At 43.7% G+C, this 24,143-nt stretch overlaps 1 protein-coding gene across 5 annotated transcripts in view; it reads right to left on the reverse strand.

The window, feature by feature from the left end:
- Nucleotides 1-24,143, reverse strand: part of ccdc85a (coiled-coil domain containing 85A) — a 179,331-nt gene that overhangs the window by 39,139 nt on the left and 116,049 nt on the right. For 3 of the 5 annotated variants that reach the window (XM_062970312.1, XM_008102730.3, XM_062970333.1), the window contains one exon: nt 21,282-21,358. The exons of the other annotated variants lie outside the window; for them this stretch is intronic. In XM_062970312.1, coding sequence (XP_062826382.1) covers nt 21,282-21,358 — 77 coding nt within the window. Of the gene's footprint in view, nt 1-21,281; nt 21,359-24,143 lie in introns of those variants that run through there. 5 annotated transcript variants of the gene reach the window in all.

Genomic DNA, 24,143 nt, shown 5'->3' on the forward strand with positions numbered 1-24,143 from the left:
TGTGCCTATTATTCTCGTCAACTAACCGCACCAGAGAGGAACTATACCATTTGGGAAAAAGAACTATTAGCCATAAAGGCAGCTTTTGAAACTTGGAGACATTGGCTAGAAGGGGCCAAATTTCCCATTGAAGTCCACACTGATCATCGGAATCTAGAACATCTAAGAACTGCCCGCAAGCTAAATCAGAGGCAGCAACATTGGGCTTTATTCTTTGAACGTTTCAACTTCCAGATTCATTATGTGACCCCAGCCCAAACCAAGCAAGCAGACGCCCTGTCACGTAAACCGGAATACGCTGCAGGACGCAAGGAGACCTTTGAATCCCAACTACTACAACCCGAGAACTTTGCCACGCTCACAGTGGGGAACACCAAATCCACTCCCATTGATTCAACTCCCTCTACTCCAGGACCCATCTGTGCTCAAGAAATCAGGGCTAGTCAGCAAGCAGATGCCTGGGCGCAGGACCAACTTCGTCAAGGTCTGCTTTTTCCCTTTTCGCTTAAAGATGGACTGCTTTGCTATAGAAATCATGTTTATATCCCACCCGGACCGGGCAGGGAAAAAGCACTTCGTCTGTGTCATGACTGCAAACCAGCAGGGCATTTCGGACTATTTAAAACCATGCATTTGATCCTAAGAGATTTCTGGTGGCCCAAGATCCGCAAGGATGTGGAAAAATATGTCAACACCTGCCCAGTATGCCAGCGCTCCAAGATAAGAAGGGAGAAGCCCTCAGGGCTTCTACACCCCCTTCCTACCCCATCTCGCCCATGGGAAATAATTTCTGCGGATTTTATCACTGACTTACCACCTTCCTGTGGATTCACCACGATCCTAGTGGTGGTGGACCTTTTCACCAAGTTAGCCCATTTCATTCCCTGTGAAGGCCTTCCCACGGCCCAAGAGACTGCAGATTTATTCCTCCAACATGTTTTCAGACTACATGGATTGCCCAAGAGTTTGGTCACAGACCGTGGATCCCAATTCACCTCTCGTTTCTGGAAGGCACTACAAAAACTATTGGGCATAGACTCTCGTTTATCTTCAGCTCATCATCCCCAAACGGATGGGCAAACGGAGCGCACCAATGCCACTTTGGAACAGTACCTTCGCTGTTATGTAAACTACCAACAGGACAATTGGGCTTCTCTGTTACCACTGTCGGAGTTTGCCTACAACAATGGAGTCCAGGCTTCTACAAAAGAAACGCCGTTCTTTGCAAACTACGGCTTCCATCCACGTTTCTTTCCCCCTGTCATTGAAACTTCAGAAGTTCCCGCAGCAGAAGATTGGCTGCAGGAACTCACAGCGGTGCAACAACTTTTGCTCCAGCAACTGGAACAAGCCAAGGAGGACTATAAACGTCACGCGGACAAACATCGCCAGCCGGGCCCCGAAATCAAGGTAGGAGATCGGGTTTTTCTGTCCACTCGCTTTTTGCCCTCCCATCGCCCTTGCCGGAAGTTAGATGCCCGTTTCATTGGTCCCTATCCAGTGGTGGCGCAATTAAACCCCGTGACTTTCAAACTCCAACTTCCGCGTTCAATGCGCATTCACCCAGTGTTTCACCGCTCCCTGCTCCTTCCGGCGGATGGTGTGCGGCCAGATGTAGACCGGCCGGCCCCCGTCCCTATTTTGGTGGATGGGGAGGACGAGTTCGAGGTTCAGGACATTTTGGATTCTCGCTTTCACCGCCGCCGCCTGCAATATCTCATTGACTGGGTGGGTTTTGGCCCTGAGGAACGCTCTTGGGAAGACGCCTCCACAGTCCATGCTCCTGATCTAACCCGTCGCTTTCATCAGACCTATCCCGCCAAGCCACGACCTCGCGCCTCGGGGAGAGAGTCCCAGTTTGGGAGGGGGTGTGATGACCCATGGGCCTTGTAGTCCTGCTCAGGACATTGTAATCCCTGATGAAGATGAAAACTTGGGTTTTTTACCTTCCCAGTCTGAACTGGATTCCTCTCAGCCAGATCTTTCCCAGGCAGATCTGGGAACCTTGCACCTGCAAGAAAGTTGTCTCCCAGAAGTATGTCAAACAAGCCCAGAGCCTACTTCTCCCGTGTTCTTGCGCCGGGAGTTTTGTAAACAACAGAGAAGTTTGGAATCAGCTTCGCGCAGGAGTGCGAGGATTGCAGCTAAGAATGTGGCCAATTAAGACTGCTTCTCGTGAGAATCTTTGGGGAGTCTCACATCTGGTCTCAGAGTTTAGCTTTCGGTTCTGATTCCCAGAGAACTGCTTCGGCGGGAAAGTTAGACTCTATTTAGGTGTTTTACCCGCGTAGTAACTTCGCGGAGTCAATTCGTCAGCCTACGGAGCGAGTTGTGTCTGGACAGCGCGCTCCGATTCAAGCCTCGCTCCTGCTCAAGCCTTGCCTTGCTATCCAGCCTTCGCCTTGCTTCCCAGCCTTTGTTTATCTACGGACTTTGCCTTGTTTCCCAGGATCAATCCTTGCCTTGTACCACGGATTTTATCAAGTTATTCCACGGACCTTGTTCTTGTTCTTAGTTACCTTGTTCCACGTTCAAGCCTTGTTTCAAGTATCAAGTTATTTCCTAGCCTCGCTCAAGTTTCATGGACTAAAGGACCTTGTCATCTCCCCTCACTTTGCTTGGCAAAGTGAGTGTTTCGGTTATTGGATTACAACTTTGGACCTTAATATTTCCTATTGGACATTGCTTTTTTGGACTAATTCTGACCTTTCCTGAAAGGTCTAATTCTGGACTATTTTCTACACTTGTTTTTATTAACTTTATATATTCCTTCAATAAAGATATTAGATAGATTCTGGCCTCTGTGTATGGTTATTGGTGCTCTGCAGCCTGGGTCGTGACAGTTTGACTCCGCGCGCCCTAAGCACCAATTAACCTCGGCCAGAATGTCTACCGGAACCGTGCCCGGTGGGCAGCCACTGAGCTACACCATCAGCAAGGACGAAGTGGATCGCATCCGCGACAGACTCAACGCCCAGGATGGAGAAATAAAGGGCTTGCGGGAGCGCGGAATCCGCCTCCCGGCCATGGCGTTGCCTACCAAGTTTACTGGAGAAGCTTCTAAGGTTCATGTTTTCCGTCGCCAATGTCAAGCTTATCTAGAGGCCCGTGATGCCGAGTTTCCCCAAGAAGACATCAAAGTGGCGTGGGTTTACAGTCTTCTAGACGGGCCAGCGGCCAGCTGGGCGACGGCACTGTTCGACCAAGCCTCTCCACACCTAAGATCAGCGCAACGCTTCTTGGACCACCTCAAGGAGACTTGGGGAATCGAGGACAATTTGGAGGCAGCCGGTCACAAACTCCGTCGCCTTTTCCAAGGAGACAGACCTATGTCTCAGTATATAGCCGAGTTCCGAGTGCTGGCCCACAACACCGGCTGGAACGATGTAGCCCTCAGAGGACAATTCCGGGAGGGTCTCAACATTGAAATGCTGGAAGAAATCTCCAAGGTGGATCCTCCCCAGACCCTCGAGGCACTCATTGATCAATGTTTACGGGCTGAAGTCATGATTGCCAACAGGAAACAGTGGGTTCGAGGCCAGGGCAGTAGAGCCGGGGCAAAACCCCCCGCTCCCGCCAGCGTTCAGCCACGTCCAGTGTGGAGACCCCCACCGCCAACCCCATACCCCAGAGGAGGCGAGGAGGTGCCGATGCAGTTGGGCAATGTGCGTCCCAGACTAGATGCCGCCGAGAAGGCCCGTCGTCAACGCTTAAACCTCTGTTGGTACTGCGGGAACGGGGGCCACTTCGCCAGAGAGTGCCCAGCCAAAGGGAAGCCTGCCGCCCGTCTTGCGGCGGCGTCCTCCACGGAGACGAAGGCGTCTGAGCCGACTGGCACACAGCCGGCGGGGGAAGCCAACGACCGGGTGTAGAGAGGCTCGCCAACCCGGTCAAAAAATCCATTCAAGAGCCGCCAACCGGGGTCCTGTTCCTTCTCGTGGTCACATTATGGTCAGCAAAAAGGGGACCCGTCATGATCCACGCCATGATAGACTCTGGAGCTACCAACAATTTCATCGATAGAGAGTATGCCGACTCTCTGGGATTACAATATCATGATTTCAAGAATGCCCGTGTGGTGCAAGCCATAGACGGCCGCCCCCTCAAGACGGGCCCCGTAAGTCAGTGGTCGGAACCCACCAGGATGTGGATAAGGGAACATATGGAAGAGATTTCCTTCTTTGTTACCGAGGTCCCCCATTTCCCTGTGATTTTGGGAATTCCATGGCTGACTCTCCACGACCCTAACATCTCCTGGTCCAACAGAGAACTGCAGTTTGCTTCACCGTACTGCCAAAACCATTGCCTCGTAGCCAAGGTATGCCATGCCACAGACACCGAGCCCATCATCACCTTGCCAAAGAAGTACTCCGAGTATTGGGATGTATTCAATGAGAAAGAAGCCGAAAAATTACCCCCACATAGACCTTATGACTGTGCCATTGACTTGGTGGAGGGGGCCCCGATCCCGCGAGGGCATCTCTACTCCCTGACTGAACCAGAGCAAGAAGCTCTCAGGGAATTCCTAGAGACAAACCTTCGCAAGGGATTCATCAGACCCTCTCAATCCCCAGCCGCCTCCCCAGTGATGTTTGTGAAGAAGAAGTCAGGGGAACTACGCTTGGTGGTGGACTACAGAGCATTGAACAATATCACCAAGCGGAACAGCTATCCCCTGCCCTTAATCTCGGATCTACTGGATCGGCTTCGAGGAGCCAAGGTTTACACCAAGCTGGATCTTCGGGGGGCTTACAACTTAGTTCGCATCAGGGAAGGGGACGAGTGGAAGACCGCCTTCCAGACCAAATTCGGATTATTTGAGTCCCGAGTTATGAATTTCGGTTTATGCGGAGCCCCCGCAACGTTCCAGCATTTTGTCAATGACATTTTTCAGGACTATCTAGACAGGTTCTTGATAATCTACCTAGACGATTTTTTGGTGTTTTCTAGATCACAATCAGAACATGAGAACCACGTCAAAATGGTGTTACAACGATTGCGGGATCATGGACTTTATGCCAAGCTGGAAAAATGCGCCTTTGATCTACAAGAGGTAGATTTCCTTGGTTACCGCATCTCGCCTCTAGGGCTTTCCATGGATCCAGCCAAGGTTTCAGCAGTATTGGAATGGCGGGCGCCAACTAACAAGAAAGAGGTGCAGCGTTTCTTGGGGTTCGCGAACTATTACCGCAAGTTCATTCCAGATTTTGCCCGCTGGTCCGACCCCATCACTAGCTGCATCCGTGGAAAGCAGCCTTTCCGCTGGACTGATCAAGCAGAGAAAGGGTTCCAGCAACTAAAGAAACTATTCACCTCCCAGCCAATTCTACAGCACCCAAATCCTGGAACCCCTTTTGTGGTGCAAGCGGACGCCTCTGATGTGGCAATTGGGGCTGTACTCTTACAACCGGTGGGAGATCACCTCCATCCCTGTGCCTTTTATTCTCGTCAACTAACCACACCAGAGAGGAATTACACCATTTGGGAAAAAGAACTACTGGCCATAAAGGCAGCCTTTGAAACTTGGAGACATTGGCTAGAAGGGGCCAAATTTCCCATTGAAGTCCACACTGATCATCGTAATCTAGAACATCTAAGAACTGCCCGCAAACTAAATCAGAGGCAGCAACGTTGGGCTTTATTCTTTGAACGTTTCAACTTCCAGATCCATTATGTGACCCCAGCCCAAACCAAGCAAGCAGACGCCCTGTCACGTAAACCGGAATACGCTGCAGGACGCAAGGAGACCTTTGAATCCCAACTGCTACAACCCGAGAACTTTGCCACGCTCACGGTGGGGAACACCAAATCCATTCCCATTGGTTCAACTTCCCCTACTCCAGGACCCATCTGTGCTCAAGAAATCAGGGCTAGTCAGCAAGCAGATGCCTGGGCGCAGGACCAACTTCGCCAAGGTCTGCATTTTCCCTTTTCGCTTAAAGATGGGCTGCTCTGCTATAGAAATCATGTTTATATCCCACCCGGACCGGGCAGGGAAAAAGCGCTTCGTCTGTGTCATGACTGCAAACCAGCAGGACACTTCGGACTATTTAAAACTATGCATTTGATCCTAAGGGATTTTTGGTGGCCCAAGATCCGCAAGGATGTGGAAAAATATGTCAACACCTGCCCAGTATGCCAGCGCTCCAAGATACGAAGGGAGAAGCCCTCAGGGCTTTTACACCCCCTTCCTACCCCATCTCGCCCATGGGAAATAATTTCCGCGGATTTCATCACTGACCTACCACCTTCCTGTGAATTCACCACGATCTTAGTGGTGGTGGACCTTTTCACCAAGTTAGCCCATTTCATTCCCTGCGAAGGCCTCCCCACGGCCAAAGAAACTGCGGATCTATTTCTTCAACATGTTTTCAGACTACATGGATTGCCCAAGAGTTTAGTCACAGACCGTGGATCTCAATTCACCTCTCGTTTTTGGAAGGCACTACAAAAACTATTGGGCATAGACTCTCGCTTATCTTCAGCTCATCATCCCCAAACAGATGGGCAAACGGAGCGCACCAATGCCACTTTGGAGCAGTATCTTCGCTGTTATGTAAACTACCAACAGGACAATTGGGCTTCTCTGCTACCACTGTCTGAGTTTGCCTACAACAATGGAGTTCAAGCTTCTACAAAAGAAACGCCGTTCTTTGCAAACTACGGCTTCCATCCACGTTTCTTTCCCCCTGTCATTGAAACTTCAGAAGTTCCCGCAGCAGAGGATTGGCTGCAGGAACTCACAGCGGTGCAACAACTTTTGCTCCAGCAACTGGACCAAGCCAAGGAGGACTATAAACGCCACGCTGACAAACATCGCCAGCCGGGCCTCGAAATCAAGGTAGGAGATCGGGTTTTCCTGTCCACTCGCTTTCTGCCCTCCCACCGCCCTTGCCGGAAGTTAGATGCCCGTTTCATTGGCCCCTATCCAGTGGTGGCGCAATTAAACCCCGTGACTTTCAAACTCCAACTTCCGCGTTCAATGCGCATTCACCCAGTGTTTCACCGTTCCCTGCTCCTTCCGGCGGATGGTGTGCGACCTGATACAGACCAACCGGCCCCCCCTCCTGTTTTGATGAATGGGGAGGAGGAGTTCGAGGTTGAGGACATTTTGGATTCTCGCTTTCACCGCCGCCGCCTACAATATCTCATTGACTGGGTGGGTTTTGGCCCTGAGGAACGCTCTTGGGAAGACGCCTCCACAGTCCATGCTCCTGATCTAACCCGTCGCTTTCATCAGACCTATCCCACCAAACCGCGACCTCGCGCCTCGGGGAGAGGGCCCCAGTTTGGGAGGGGCCTTGAGGAGGGGGATAGTGTGATGACCCATGGGCCTTGTAGTCCTGCTCAGGACATTGTAATCCCTGATGAAGATGAAAACTTGGGTTTTTTACCTTCCCAGTCTGAACTGGATTCCTCTCAGCCAGATCTTTCCCAGGCAGATCTGGGAACCTTGCACCTGCAAGAAAGTTGTCTCCCAGAAGTATGTCAAACAAGCCCAGAGCCTACTTCTCCCGTGTTCTTGCGCCGGGAGTTTTGTAAACAACAGAGAAGTTTGGAATCAGCTTCGCGCAGGAGTGCGAGGATTGCAGCTAAGAATGTGGCCAATTAAGACTGCTTCTCGTGAGAATCTTTGGGGAGTCTCACATCTGGTCTCAGAGTTTAGCTTTCGGTTCTGATTCCCAGAGAACTGCTTCGGCGGGAAAGTTAGACTCTATTTAGGTGTTTTACCCGCGTAGTAACTTCGCGGAGTCAATTCGTCAGCCTACGGAGCGAGTTGTGTCTGGACAGCGCGCTCCGATTCAAGCCTCGCTCCTGCTCAAGCCTTGCCTTGCTATCCAGCCTTCGCCTTGCTTCCCAGCCTTTGTTTATCTACGGACTTTGCCTTGTTTCCCAGGATCAATCCTTGCCTTGTACCACGGATTTTATCAAGTTATTCCACGGACCTTGTTCTTGTTCTTAGTTACCTTGTTCCACGTTCAAGCCTTGTTTCAAGTATCAAGTTATTTCCTAGCCTCGCTCAAGTTTCATGGACTAAAGGACCTTGTCATCTCCCCTCACTTTGCTTGGCAAAGTGAGTGTTTCGGTTATTGGATTACAACTTTGGACCTTAATATTTCCTATTGGACATTGCTTTTTTGGACTAATTCTGACCTTTCCTGAAAGGTCTAATTCTGGACTATTTTCTACACTTGTTTTTATTAACTTTATATATTCCTTCAATAAAGATATTAGATAGATTCTGGCCTCTGTGTATGGTTATTGGTGCTCTGCAGCCTGGGTCGTGACAGGGGGCTTGAGGAGGGGGATAGTGTGATGACCCATGGGCCTTGTAGTCCTGCTCATGACATTGTGATGCCTGATGAAGAAGAAAACTTGGGTTTTTTACCTTCCCAGTCAGAACTGGATTCTTCCCAGAGAGATTCTTCCCAGCCAGATCTGGGAACCTTGCACCTGCAAGAGGGTTATGTTCCAGAAGTATGTCAAACAAACACTGAGGCTACATCTCCTGTGTTTTCTCGCCATGAGTTTTGTAAACAACAGAGAAGTTTGGAAGCGGCCTCGCGCAGGAGTGCTAGAATAATTGCTAAGAATTTAGCCAATTAAGCCTGCTTTCCATGAGAATCTTTAAGGAGTCAAACATCTGGTCTCAGAGATTAGCTTTCGTTTCTGGTTCCCAGAGAACTGCTCTCGGCGGGAAAGTTAGACTCTATATAGGTGTTTTACCCGCGGAGTAACTTTGCGGAGTCAATTCGTCAGCCTCCGGAGCGAGTTGTGTCTGGACAGCGCGCTCCGATCCAAGCCTCGTTCCTGTTCAAGCCTTGTTCTTGTTTTCAAGCCTTCGTTCCTGTTTCCCAGCCTTGTTTACCTACGGACCTTGCCTCGCCTTTCAGGACTAAGCCTTGCCTTGTTTCACGGATTTTACCAAGTAATTCCATGGATCTTGTTCTTGTTCCTTGTTACCTTGTGCCACGATTCAAGCCTTGTTTTCAAGTATCAAGTTAATTCCTAGCCTTGCTCAAGTTTATGGACTAAAGGACCTTGTCATCTCCCCTCACTTTGCCTGGCAAAGTGAGTGTTTCGGTTATTGGATTACAACTTTGGACCTTAATATTTCATATTGGACATTGTTTCTTTGGACTAATTTTGACCTTTCCTGAAAGGTCTGCTTCTGGACTAACTTTTACATTTGCTTTTATTAACTTTATATATTTCCTTAATAAAGGTATTAGATAGAATCTGGCCTCTGCGTATGGCTATTGGTGCTCTGTAGCCTGGGTCGTGACACTTAGACAACTCCTTTAAATTTGCAATTAAAGCTGTCCCTGGATTCACAATCTCACTACCATGAGAGCAACCAATGCCCACCAATTCCACACAGCCATATAACCCAGAATATCAAGGCAGGTAATCCACAATATCTGCTTTGAACTTGGTTATCTGAGTCCACACTGTCATAAAATCCAGTTCAATGTGGATTTTATACAGCTGTGTTATACATCCATATCTTAAGAGGGAACAAATGAGGCAGAATAAGCACATATTTGAGAAAAATTAAAAATGACGTCATTAGGAAAGGAAAGAAGGTTCAATCACGTAGGGGAGCCTAGTACATCAGACCAGAACCCAACGGCCCAAGGTTCTCCACCATGGTTCCTTATTTGTGGAATGCCGTGTCCTTGGAGACCCATTTGTGATTTGTAATGGCTTCTTTCCATCACCAGAAAAAAATTATGGCTTTTCATTAGTTTGGGGGGAAATTATCTTTTTTCAAATATACATGTGAATCATTTTGTTTAAAATATGGTTATGTTTTTAAATGATTTTATAGTGCTTTAAAATACGGGTTGGTTTTTTAATATGGTAGCTAATTTGATTGTGGTTTTCTGGCCTTTATTAGTTTGTATCATTAGGTTATTAGTTGTAGTTTTTCCTTTAGCATTTTGTGATGGGACCAGGAGTTGTGACAGGGATCCTCCTTCTAAATATCACACCAGAGATCACTGATGGGAAACAGCTGGAAGTGCTATTTTTAATGCTCTGATCATCAGTAAAAGAGACCTCCACTGCTCTGTGTGACTGCTGGCGGTTAAGGTAGATCTGAGGAATCGGGTCAGGAGATTATATATACTTAAGTATTCCTAAGTATGTCTGTGCTGTAGGCCATTGTTTAGAATTGTGTGTGTCTAAAACAATTTAATCTGATTTGACTTGTACTCTGCCTAGTGATCTTACATTCTGGTAATTGTTGATTATATTTTTGTCATTTTATTGAATATTATATTGGAGTTCTTTGTATTTCTATTTGGATAATTTGTTTTGCAATTGTATTACAATAGTTTTATATTTATATTACTCTTTCCATCACATGTGTTTATGTGTGTACACATATATGCATATTTCTTTGACTATTTTTTCTTGTTATTTTACTTTGTAGAGTACCAAGTACATTGATGGTGCTATGCTAAAGATTTCCCCTTGACATTAAGTCTAGTTGTTTCCGACTCTGTGAGTTGGTGCTCATCTCCATTTCTAAGCCAAGGAGCCACTGTTGTCCGTAGACGCCTCCTAGGTCATGTGGCTGGCATGACTGCATGGAGCACCGTTACCTTCCCACCAAAGCAGTACCTATTGATCTACTCATATTTGCATGTTTTTAAACTGCTAGGTTGGCAGAAGTTGGGGCTAACTACGGGAGCTTACTCCGTCCCACAGATTTGGACCTCCGACCTTCCAGTCAGCAAGTTTGGCAGTTTAGCAGTTTAATCCGCTGTGCCACTGCGGCCCTGTAATAAGCAATAAGGCAAGATATAAACATTTCACTTCACTTCACTTCACTTTCTTAATTAGTCGCTCTCCACCAGAGTGCTCCGAGCGACTTAAAATTTAAAATATCATTCCACAATATAAAACATTCAACATAAAAACATTCAACAGTGACATTTCAATGAGCTAATCAACTAAGAATATTATATTTCCAAAAACACCAGTCACTCCCATAAGTCTGATCTCCTCCCCTATCTTGCCTCTCCTTTTTCTCTAACATCCACAAGGAAACCAATTTCTCTTAAAAGGTGTCAGTTAAAGTTACGTATGTGCATGTACCCACATATCTAAATGGGTGGGTGGATCTGAGTATTATTTCTAGCTACTTTCCGGCTTTGTTCTTTTTGAAAACAAACAGCAGGACAAGTTTAAAAACAAACAGCGGGACAAGTTTAACCAAAAATGATGTTTGCCTTGGTGCAAACAACGTCTTTTCTAACTGCATCATTTGATAAAACATTGTTCTGTTTTCAACTCTTTCTGTATTTCTACCATTCCCAACACAATAAAATCCTGATCCATATATTTAGGTTCTTACTTAAGTCAGTATGACACTGGCTCAATGAGCTTAGCATTAAAAAAGAAACATTTCTCAAATGCAGAATGAACAAATTGTTCAGAATCTTAAGCACGTCTCCACATTCACAGTGGAAATTTGCTTCCAAGTAAAACATATGTAGAATCATGCCACACATAATTTGATGCCTATCACCATGCAACACTATTTGGAAAATGGCATGTCTCAGGTACATTAACAGGAAGCATTTTCTATAAAAGGAAAAAAGCCTCACATAGCAGTATTTGTATCTTGAGGATTTCGTTTTGGCAGTGAAAGAATTAGTCATTTCACAAATCTAGCCTTTCCAATCAAAACACGTCAATGGGGTCCACACACAATTCCCACTGGATCTACTCCATAAATGCAACCAATAGGCTTTCGCAGATAATCCTGGATTCTCCAGCATTGAAATAAGCTACATGACTATCATGTAACTGCTTAACTTTCTCTTCCCCAGAATTGATGGTTTCCAGATTTTTTATCATTTTGCTCATCCTCCTCTTGATACCTTCTTGCTTGCCTTGTCCCTATGGACTCAAGCCACAGTGGTCCAGCTGCTTTTGTCACAGAAACTAAACTAGGAGTACAAGGCTAGAGATAGTGTTTATTTTAAATTATGGCTCTCAGAATCCCCAACCCAGCATAAGCAATATCCAAAACTCTGTAATCTGGAAATTGAGCTTTCCTAAAAAAAATTTTTGCAAATGTTCTGAAAGCTTGCTTTCTTGAGATATTTGAATGCTCTGAAACATTTCATGTTATGTCACCATATTACCCAATTTCAATCAGAAGACATAGTACCGCATAATAACAGATTTACTTCTAGTCTATGGCTTCTCAGGCACTTTTAAGCCTTAAATACAGAACTGAAGACAAGAAAGGCCAGTGTCATGCCAAAACAGAATTTGGGAAGCAAGACTTCAATAAAGACTATTTCAGAAGCATTACTCTGTGTCACAGAAGACATTTCCAAGATGCACTTTGCAGGGTAAATATTAACAATGCCAAGTACAGCCGGCAATATCACCAGATCTCTCTGATTATATTTTCACACAGAAGGCTCACATAGCTTTGTGTTTAGATGTGCTGTGATGAAACACATGCCTTGGGTTTGACCAGCCAATTCTTTTTGTCATGATCTGTGGAAGAACTATAAGCTTTGGGAGCCTTGAGAAGGACCTGTTTCCCTGCGCTTCCATTTATGGTCACAGATTCAGAGGGAGCTTGGATCCTGCCCAGTTCAGTCACAAGTGGAAGTGAAAGCATTCATGAATTATAGTCCTGGCCAATGCCATTTGCAATATGCTTTCTGCCTCATAGACTTGTGTAGCATTCTGTGTCCGATCATGCATTTCAGAGGAATGCTATAGATGAGGTGGTGAACAACATTTAGCATTCTAGACATTACTGAACTGCAACTCTCAGCATTGCTGTATAGGGCTGTATAGGGTTAGGTCCTCAGTATAATTCAATGGTATGCTTCTACCAGAAGTTATCATAGAAATATACTGGAGGAGTGTTTTCTAGGAATCAGTAAGATCTCCAGTGCAACTCTATCGCATGCTTGGACCAGAAGTCATACATTTCAATAACATCTGCTATTATCTGGTATCTGCAGTAAGTCTGGAAATGTATCCGCCATGGATATGGATGTCATACTGTATAACAAGGAGAAGGTAGAAGAGGAGAAGGAAGCAAGAAACTACTAATGGCTCTCCTGCCATCATCCCTACTGTCTAGTATTCATCCCACCTTCTTCTTTAAAAAGTTGTAACTTTCATACAACCTTCACTAGCTCTCTGAACCAATATTAGTTTTCTCCCACTTTCACCCATCCCAGACCCCAGAAATCACTTCTAAAAGCTTTAAAAAACAGTGGGAAAATTGTTTTGTAACTTTCTTGTTGTATGCTCAAGTTGTTTCTGTGCTATTCTCTGGGCTCTTGTGACATTATCTCATGGACAGAAGGGAAGAGTGAGTGGAGCAGAGGAAAGTGGGAGAAAGTGTCCTGAAGAGTAGGGGCCCATCCTGGAAAAGTCCATCGTCACGGGTGACCAGACATCCCTTGTCATTTCCCCATTTTTTTCTGGCTTTCCTCAGCTTCCTATCACTTTCTCTAATCAAGAGTCAGGGAACACTTGACTCCTAAAAGTTGACTCCTCTCTTCGTCTTTGCACATTGGCAAGATGGATTCCCATGAGTAGCCACCAGAAGTGGCTGTGTGTCATGGGATAGCCACCATGGGACTCTGGTTTGCATATGAAAATGGCCAGAAAACGAGCAAAGCCTGGCAATGTTTATTAAGTAGAACAAAAAATGTTATAATGAGAGGTTTTAGTCAATTGCTTTGGATTCTATTTACTGAAAGCACAGATATAAATACAAAAGCAAGTTTAGTAATGCCTGGAAAATAATAAGGTGTGCCTCTTCAACAGGTCTTCTGTTGCTGTTGCAATTTCATGACTAAGCAGGAAAAAAACGAACAACCGTCGCCCCTTTCAGTCATTGACTTGATGTCTATATCATGACTCCCACACCAGTAAAGAAAAGTATATTCCAATTTACCTGAGTGCCTGTAAAACGGAAACATAGAATCATGGAATTGGAAGTGACTACAAAGGATATCTAATCCAAACATTTGCCATACAGGAATAGAGAGCTAATATACTTCTGAAAGATGGCTATCTAGTCTCCTTTTAAGACCTCCAGTGAAAAGGAGTCCACAACTTCTGAGACTATTCCGAGCTGTACATCCAATCATCTAGAAATTCTTCTCTTTTCTTGCAATTTGAACCCACTGCCAAATATCCTAGTGTCTCAACTAGCAGAAAACAAACTTGCCTCTTTTTACATGAAATTCCTTCAATTTGTATTTCAAGATTTGTAGACATACTAAACTAAACAGGCCCCTGGTGGTGCAGTGTGTTAAAGCGCTGAGCTGCTGAACTTGCGGACCAAAAAGTCCCAGGATCAAATCCCAGGAGCGGAATGAGCGCCCGCTGTTAGCCCCAGCTCCTGCCAACCTAGCAGTTCGAAAACATGCCAATGTGAGTAGATCAATAGGTACCGCTCCAGCGGGAAGGTAACAGCGCTCCATGCAGTCATGCTGGCCACATGACCTTGGAGGTGTCTACGGACAACACTGGCTCTTCAGCTTAGAAATGGAGATGAACACCACCACCCAGAGTCGGTCACGACTGGACTTAATGTCAGGGGGAAACCTTTACCTTTACTAGACATACTAAGCTCTGTAAACCATTCCTTGTAGGATTTTATTTCTAGACCTTTTACTATCTTGGTCACTCTCCTATTGACACATTTGAGCTTATAAATATGCTTCTTCAATTGAGGTGAGATCTATCCAAAGCTGGAAAAAGTGATGCACTTACGATCCCTTCATCTGGATGCCATACTCCTGTTCATATAACCCGAGGTACTTCTACAGATCTTAGCGATGATGTTATTTGCGCTCCAGTAGATGAAGGACTTTGCCCCTCCAAGCATCTCCCTTCTAACATGGGAGCAACAGATAGAGCAGTAAACATTGGGAGGCAAGCTTCATGCTTCTGAGAGGGGTAATCTATGAATCAGATTTTTAAAAGTGATTTCCCAGAGAGTATCAGAAAGCACTTTTTAATTATTTTAGTTCTACTGATACATACAGATTAGGAATCTGCTGAATATATCAGCTGCCCATTCCAAGCACCTGCAAAAACTGTGGTTGTCATAATGTATTTGTTATGAAATATATGCAGACTACTGAACGGATTCCAGGAGAAATAATTTGCAGAGATTCCTGATAGTAATGGGAAAATCTATCAGTTTGGCTTTCTCCTATTCTCAGTGGGTTTTTTAAACCCTTACGTCTTTCTATCCTGAATATGTGATTTATGACTCTTGATAAATTTATCAAAATGAATTGAAATGAAATGTTCACCTCTGTGCTCCAGTTGAATTCAATAGATCCAGCTATTCCCATCACAGAGAGAAATATGTTACCCACTTGCTGCATACACGTTATAAATGATGAGCTTTTCAGAAAGGAAATAAGCTATATTTCAGAGGAAGGAATTGGCAAAGCCACATCTGAGTATTCCCTGCTTAAGAAAAGCTTATGGAATTCATGGGGTCACCATAAGTCGGAAGACAACTTGAAGGAACATGCACAGAAAACCATGATTCCATATGAACATTGCTGAACATAGAAAGATTCCAAGCAAAACTTTTATGACTTAACGATTCAAAGCTCTGTATTTGAATGGACGACTCTTTCAGGTTTCTATTCCTATCATTTTTTTAAATTCCATTCTAAATATGAAAAAATGATATACTTATCAAAACTGAACCAAAACAAAGGTCTCTCCCATTTAGCTCTCTAATAGCCAGACTGGGAGGTTGCACTCTCCAAACCAGGGGTCCTCAAACTTTTTAAACCGAGGGCCAGTCCACAATCCTTCAGACTGTTGAGGGGCCGGATTTTCATTTAAAAAAAAATACAAATTCCGATGCACACTGCACATGTCTTATTTGTAATGCAAAAACAACAACAAGAAGAAGAACAATGAAAGAACAATACAATATTTAAAAATAAAAACAATTTTAACCAACATACATTTATCAGGATTTCAATGGGAAGTGTGCTCCTGCTTCTGGCCAATGAGATAGTCAAGTTAATTAGGATTGTTGTTGTTGTTGTGTGCCTTCAAGTCATTTCAGACTTTGGGTGAGCCTAAGTCTCAAATTTATTTATATATTTATTATTTATTTACTGCATTTATTTACTACATTTGTATCACACCCTTCTCACCCCAAAGGGGACTCAGAGTGGCTTACAAATTATATGTACATACAATATATTATATTATTAGCATAGCACAATATTAGCATTATGTATTATTATATTGAACTGTACCACTATACTGTAATATTATGAGTAATATTATATGTAATATAGAATATATATTATTATGTGGTATCATTATTAGTGTTATATTGTATTACATTATAATATTATCAATATTATATGTATATACAATATATTATATTATAAAACTGAGGGCGGGGGCCAGGTAAATGACCTCGGAGGGCCGCATCCGGCCCCCGGGCCTTAGTTTGGGGACCCCTGCTCCAAACCTTTGGAAGTTGCCCAACTTTGTTACACAGAGATCAAGGATCTGGCTCCATGATAGCCTGAAAATATTATCCTGACTGATCATGTCCACTCATATAGTCACACAGAATTCAGGGAAATCACATGGATGGAAGCAGTCCCACAACACATCACCTCCTATCTCCTACCTGTGTGTATTGTCTTTGAAGAAAAGCAAGGATTCTATGCAGAGCCTTATTGCAAGTCAACCTGGACAAATACACATTGATGTTCAGACAACAACAGCCAACAGGCTACCTAACAAATGCCTCTTTTGTATTCTCTCAAATCTTTCTGTCTTTCTCACACACAGAGCCTTCTCCTCTCCAACTGCTTTGCCAAAGCAGCCAGGGTTAAAACAGTCTCACAAAGGCACTCTTTTAGCTTCTACCAGAGGACAAACACCAATTAGTTAACAAAAGAAACAAGAGCAGAGCTTCAAAAACTTATACCTTGAGGCCACAACAGACAGAATGACCTTGTCACCACACCTCCTTCGGGCTTTTTGGGTTTAACAGAAGGCCACAGATTCTAGCTAAAGTTACTCTAACAGCTGAACAAGAGAACTTCTTCTTGTCCTTAGCAAGGCATCAACATAACACAATGGAGGAACTGTAAAACAAGGCAAGGCAATATACCTCACAACCTCTGAGGATGCCTGCCATAGATGTGGGCGAAATGTCAGGAGAGAATACTTCTGAAACATGGCCAAACAGCCCGGAAAACACACAACAACCCAAGGCAAGGCAATACTTGTAGCAGCATGTTGAAGAATTGGACTTGCTTCAAGTTTGGGACTAAACTGAAGCACTCTGCTTGTCCAGGACCAGATTAATCTAGATGCTCCCAATGGTAATTTTTGGCTCCCGTGTCAGCTGGGCAGTATATCCTTTTTTCCCCTAAACTTCAAAAGAGCTGTTATGAATCTCATCCCACAGACAAAACTCAGTGTGCTACTGATATATGTACCATCCATGTGTCAAATGATATAGTAGATATGTTCAATGGGGGCAAGGTGGTTGTGTGAATCCTCTGATGTATAGGAACTCTTCTGTTGGAGCATCCAGGATTAGATTCTCATACAATAAAGTAAATAAAACCTTTTTTCACAAATGTAGCTGTATGTGCAAACTGATTTCCCTATAAGCCCCTCCTTCTAGGGAGGTTTGTACCAAAACAAACTACTCCTTAACTCCCCATCTCTGGCCTTTGTGTGATGGAATAAATGGAATAAGAGACCAATGTGGCTCTCTATAGGATTACAATGTTCCCTCTTTTTCTTGAGATATTCCACTTTGTGAACAGCAGATCTACTCAAATATTAATGCATGAACCATCAAATGCAACATTTGCCTTCAAAAAAAGGCCCCCAAGAGGCAATCTGCCTTTCAAAAAAATCCCCCCTTTCATGGTGTTTATTATTTTAAAAGCTAAACTTAAAAAATGGACTTTGTACCACAACCCCTTCATTTTGGAATGCTAAAATGTATATGGCCCCCTCTATACTGTGACATAAAATCGAGTTTATCTACTTTGAACTGGATTATATGACAGTGTACTCATATAATCCAGCTCAAAACAGGTAATGTGGATTACCTGCTTTGAATCTAGATTATATGGCAGTGTAGAAGGGACCTATGTCTCCTCCAAATGATCCTAAGGCGGAAAGGGGCTCCCAGATCCACCACAATTGCCCACATTGATACAAAGACTGCCAGCCACCAGAGCCTTTCCCCTAAGAACCCTAATGAATGAATATGGTAGAAATACAAATCCTGTGTCAAGTCTGTTTCAAAATTTAGCCTGAAGCAAAAGTTATGTGGCAAATTTAATCTCAAGATATTTCACTAGTCATATCAAAAGTTTTGAAGTAGTATCTTAATACTCCTATATTATATTCACAACTTGGAAAGGGTTCCCTTTTTTGGACTATTACCTCTCGAATCTTCATAATTAGCATGCCCACTGACCATAGTGGAAAATTCTGGGAACTACAGTCAGAAAACGTAACTTTCCAAACTCTAATATACTCAAAAAGGAACACTTAATACTATTTTCCCCTCTTGTTTATGCCTATTGACTGTTTTTGTAGGTAGTGTTCACCTCCCCCATTCCCTTATCCCACCTGTCAAGCCCAGTAGAGCATTTTATAATCTGTAAATTCCATTTGTTGCTTAATAAAATAAAAAGAGGAACATTTATTCACTACTCAATATGGTTTTTTCGAAAAGGTTCAATGGCAACTCTACATCCTGATTCCAGGTCATATAATCCCATTATTCTCTCCAAGATATATCAGCCATGTCTACTGTTCCATATTTCATGCTGAAGGCACTGAAAACATACCATGGGCCACATGGATTAAAATATTTTTAGAACACCATATAATCCAGTGGTTCTCAACCTGTGGGTCCCCAGGTTTTTTTGGCCTACAACTTCCGGAAACCCCACCCAGTTTGCCAGCTGGGAGTTGAAGGCCAAAATATCAGGGAACCCACAGGTTGAAAACCACTGGTATAATGCAATAGTTTTACATGCAGAAATATACTATGTACTTCCCTCTTCCTCACTCACAATTCAAACATTTTAGATCTCCTATAGCCATTAAGTGGCTAGTGGAAGAGTAAAGAGTACTGGAGAAGTATCTGGCTATATCCTCATAGTCAGATATAGAGTGATTTCATCATCCACTGATACCTATAGAAGATACCAGAAGATTGTGTTGTTATTATTATTATTATTATTATTATTATTATTATTATTATTATTATTAATTTCTGTCTTTATGTCTATGTTTATTCATATTCTGCTTTTTCTCTTCACAAGGAGACTAGTAGAGGATTTCTCAATTCATTTACTATGATGAACGTAGCCAGACCAACCATGCATACAATAGTTGGGGCGGGAGAGGTGGCTGAACAATGCATCAGGGAGGGTTTGGTCATTATGGAGTTCAGAAAAGAATACCAATCTCTGGAATAACCAGCGAAAGGCATATGCAGATGCACGGTGGATGCATGCCTGGATATGTCACCAACAGGATGCGAGCCATGGAGAATGTACATAAACAGCATCCTAGCATAGCCTCTCCCTTCCCCAGTAATTGTTTCTTCCATCTCTGCTGTAAAAGGTCAAAATGGTGGGCCATGATTGTGCACACTCATTTCAGATTAGCCATTTTCCACATTGCTAGGGATCTGAAATATTTGTCTTGACACTCCTATTAGTAAACAGCAATGCCCTGGTACTGGAATAAATACAGACAAGTATACAGACAATGAAACCCTGAAAACTCAGAGCACCGGCCACACAGCTAGCCCTCTTCTTGTGGTGAGTAATTTTATTCTTTCACTTACTCTTTCTGCTTTCTTTTACAACTAGTATTTAACTTTAAACAAATACTAGGCAACTGGTCTAAAGGGGGGAGGGGGTTAAAAGAAAATTGTGGGCGTATATCAAAAATTTAGGGTGTTCCCAATGTCTCCCACCTGTTTCTAGGTGGCCCTTTCAGCTACATACACACATTTATTTATTTATTTATTTATTTATTTATTTACAGTATTTATATTCCGCCCTGCTCACCCCAAAGGGGACTCAGGGCGGATCACATTATACACACATAGGGCAAACATTCAATGCCCATAAACACATCAAACAGAGACCGAGACAGAGAGACGCAGAGGCAATTTAACCTTCTCCTGAGGGGATGTTCGATTCTGGCCACAGGGGGAAGCAGCTGCTTCATCATCCACTCTGATGGCACTTCCTCATTCCAACGTCGTAAATTAGTTAAACTTGCCTCCCCACTTTTTTTATAAGTGGTACCTTATTTCCAACTTGATAGATGCAACTATCTTTCAGGTTGCTAGGTCAGCAACAAGCAGGGGCTATTTATTTATTTTTTGACGGGTGCTCACCCTGCCACGGGCTGGCCTCGAACTCATGACCTCATGGTCAGAGTGATTTATTGCAACTGCTCAACAGCCTGCGCCACAGCCCAGCCCCGATGGTTACCATTTCCATAGGTAACCATCTTTAGAGTTTGCAATGAGAAGGACAGATCAACACAAAAGGATTTAAATTGGAATTCCTAGGAGCCAAGCTCATGTACCTCCTAGTCTGCAACAAGAATGGATTGTTAAATGGATTAGTCACACTAGTAGCATTACAAGCCCTTTAGCTGAATCATCACCTGGACATGTAGCCAAGAGAAGCAAGAACACTTCTGCTTGACTCTAAAAAACTTCAGCCATGGGAACTGCTCTCCATTCTGAGTAACCCAATCCCTACTAAACTAAATCCTGATCACCTTCCTTTCTCACTTTGGCTCCTATTTTTGCAGCTTGACCTCTGGCTGGAATGCTCCAGCTCCCCTAGTGTTTATCCACCTTGGTTCCTCTAAATGTGTTTGGATTTCATTGACTGAGTCTATTTCCGCTGTGTATTCTAAGGGCTTCTGGGAGTTCATATCAAAAACATCTGGAGGACCAAAGGTTGACAACCATTGCTTGTTCCAGGCTTCTCACCTGATAGTTTGTGCTTTTCCAAACATGTGGCCCCTAACAGTAATTCCTGATGATAATTAAATTGATCACACATCTCATAATATGTGTCTGGATTCACTCAACCACTGAGCCAAGAGATCAGCACTCGACACAGTGAAGAGCCCACTGACAGGAGCCTGTCAATATTCTAGCTATGGGCCTGTGCTACAAGCTAATGTGCCTAGCAATAGAAATCACCCACCTGGGGCAGCATGCGATTTTCCTCCTCCAGCTGTCTTACTCTTGCTTCCAGCTGCCTAACATAGGACAATGTTGATTCTAAAATTAAAAAAGACAAAAGAAAAGAACTCGCATTACACACACAAGTCTGCTTCTTTGGCACACCCGAAGTCAGAACAACTCACCAGCAGGTGATTTCTGGCTTGAGTGTCTTCACAGCAATAACAACTAGCTCTAAGATATATGGCAAAAGTGTTTAGTCCTGTTGATCTCTCTGGGATAATATTTCTAAGTACTGGCTGCAACCAAAAGCCACCTAAGATTTCTAACTCTAGATAAGATCAGTTTAATGTTTTGTACAGTACCTAAGAGCAAGCTTGTGGAGGCTTGAGACTTGGCTATGAAATGCATAAAATGGTTAACATGTAGTTCTTACTAATATTTACATTCACTTAGGATTCTCATGACCTGGATCATCTTCTCTGGCCTTCAGGTTGAGAAGGAATCTCAGAGCAAGGACACTATCTTGAAAAGATAGTATTTAAATATATTTCCCTCATTTGTTAGACTGTTTTTTTAATTATTTTTATTTTATTTGAATGGCTTAATTGTTCCAGTGAGTATCAATAACATTGCCAGGGGCTACCCTTTGCAAGATCACCCCTGTAATATCAACTGTGCTGCCACAAGGGTTTGCCCTTCCATGTCAAGGTCTGGCATAGTGATTGTTATGATTCTGACAATGACACTGAATCATAGAATCATAGAGTTGGAAAAGACCTCATGGGCGATCCAGTCCAACCCCCTGCCAAGAAGCAGGAAAATCGCATTCAAAGCACCCCCGACAGATGGCCATCCAGCCTCTGCTTAAAAGCCTCCAAAGAAGGAGCCTTCACCACACTCTGAGGCAGAGAGTTCCACTGCTGAACAGCTCTCACACTTAGGAAGTTCTTCCTAATGTTCAGGTGGAATCTCCTTTCCTGAAGTTTGAAGCCATTGTTCTGCGTCCTAGTCTCCAGGGCACCAGCAAACAAGCTTGGTCCCTCCTCCCTATGACTTCCCCTCACATATTTATACATGGCCCTCATCATGTCTTCTCTCAGCCTTCTCATCTGCAGGCTAAACATGCCCAGTTCTTTAAGCCGCTCCTCATAGGGCTTGTTCTCCAGGCCCTTGATCATTTTAGTCACCCTCCTCTGGACACATTCCATCTTGTCAACATCTCCCTTCAATTGTGATGCCCAAAATTCGACACAGTTTTCCAGGTCTGGTCTGACCAAGGCAGAATAGAGAGGGAGCATGACTTCCCTGGATCTAGACACTAGACTTCTATTTATGCAGGCCAAACCCCATTGGCTTTTTTAGCTGCCGTGTCACATTGTTGGCTCATGTTTAACTTGTTGGCCATGAGGACTCCAAGGTCTTTTTCACACATCCTGCTGTCGAGCCAGGAATCCCTCATTCTGTATCTTTGCATTTCATTTTTTCTGCCTAAGTGGAATATCTTGCATTTGTCCCTGATAAATGTCATTTTGTTAGTTTCGGCCAATCATCTCTCTAATCTGTTAAGATCATTTTGAATCTGCTCCTGTCTTCTGGAGTATTAACTATGCCTCCCAATTTGGTGTCGTCTACAAACTTGATGATCACGTCTTCTAACCCTTCATCTAAGTCATTAATAAAGATGTTGAACAGAACCGGGCCCAGGACAGAACCCTGCTTATGGCACTCCACTCATCACTTCTTTTATTGCTATTAATAGTCTTAGTAGTAGTAGAAGTAGTAGTAGTGGCAGTGTTATAATCATAATCATCAAACCCATCAACCAGTCTGACTACATGATAGTCCACCTCTGGATCTTTAAGTAGGACATTTGACCTAATACATCATGAAGTTTCTAGCTTCATCTTTAGCCTTTAGCCTGTAAACCTTGTGTTCCATCTCTGGAATGCAACCCTCAAGGACTTGTCTGAGATTGAATTTGGTCCTTTGGCTCAAAATGTTCCCTGTCTTGGAAGAGCACCCCTAGTTTGAATGGGGACTCCTTTCTTACTAAAACAACGGTACTTTTATATTCACTTCCACTTCAAAAACCAAATCCATCACTATCCCAGAGTGAGATTCATGGGACTCTATATTCATGCTGCCTAACTATTCACCCAACACTCATGGAGAGGGCAGGATCACATCAGATCATATCCACTGGTGACCACACCACTTTGTACTCAGCATAAATTATAAAAGAGCCTACATAAGAGCCATTTGGGTGCATCACTTCCCCCAAGCAAGCATACTCTCCCTCCCATATCATATGTGTACAATCATCTTGTGTCATCGCTATATATACTACTACCTTTGTTCCAGATACACAACAGATGAGTCTGCTTGTTATGCTGTATGATCAGAGAAAAGCACAGGGAGTAACATTAAGTTATCGCCATTTGGTGAGTTACTTTTTTGTTTTTGTTTTTTGCAGTTTCAGAGGCTGCAATAACTCAACTAGGGGTTTTGTGAACAGGCATCCCATAAGTCAATAGGTCAATGTAATGGCCCCAAGGTGAAGGGGCTAACTGTATGGATATTGCTTATAGCTAAAGCTACAGTTTGTCATTTTTATTCTCACTGTTTTAATGTTTTAATATAGAGAATCATTGTTTTATTGTTGCCGGAATGTCATTTTGGGTGATAAATGTAATAGCTGCTACTGACCTTACAGGACTATTATGGAGGAAAAGGCATTAATGCTGCCATGAACTCACTAGATATAGGCAACCTTTTGCGCTTGGTGTGTCAAAATTCACCAAAAAACCTAGCATGACTTGGGTGGTGTGTCACTTTGAGAAAAAAACCTATAATTTTGCAATATGTATAGTTTAAATAACAA

This window comes from Anolis carolinensis, chromosome 1 (assembly GCF_035594765.1).
Source record: "Anolis carolinensis isolate JA03-04 chromosome 1, rAnoCar3.1.pri, whole genome shotgun sequence".
NCBI lineage: Eukaryota > Metazoa > Chordata > Lepidosauria > Squamata > Dactyloidae > Anolis > Anolis carolinensis.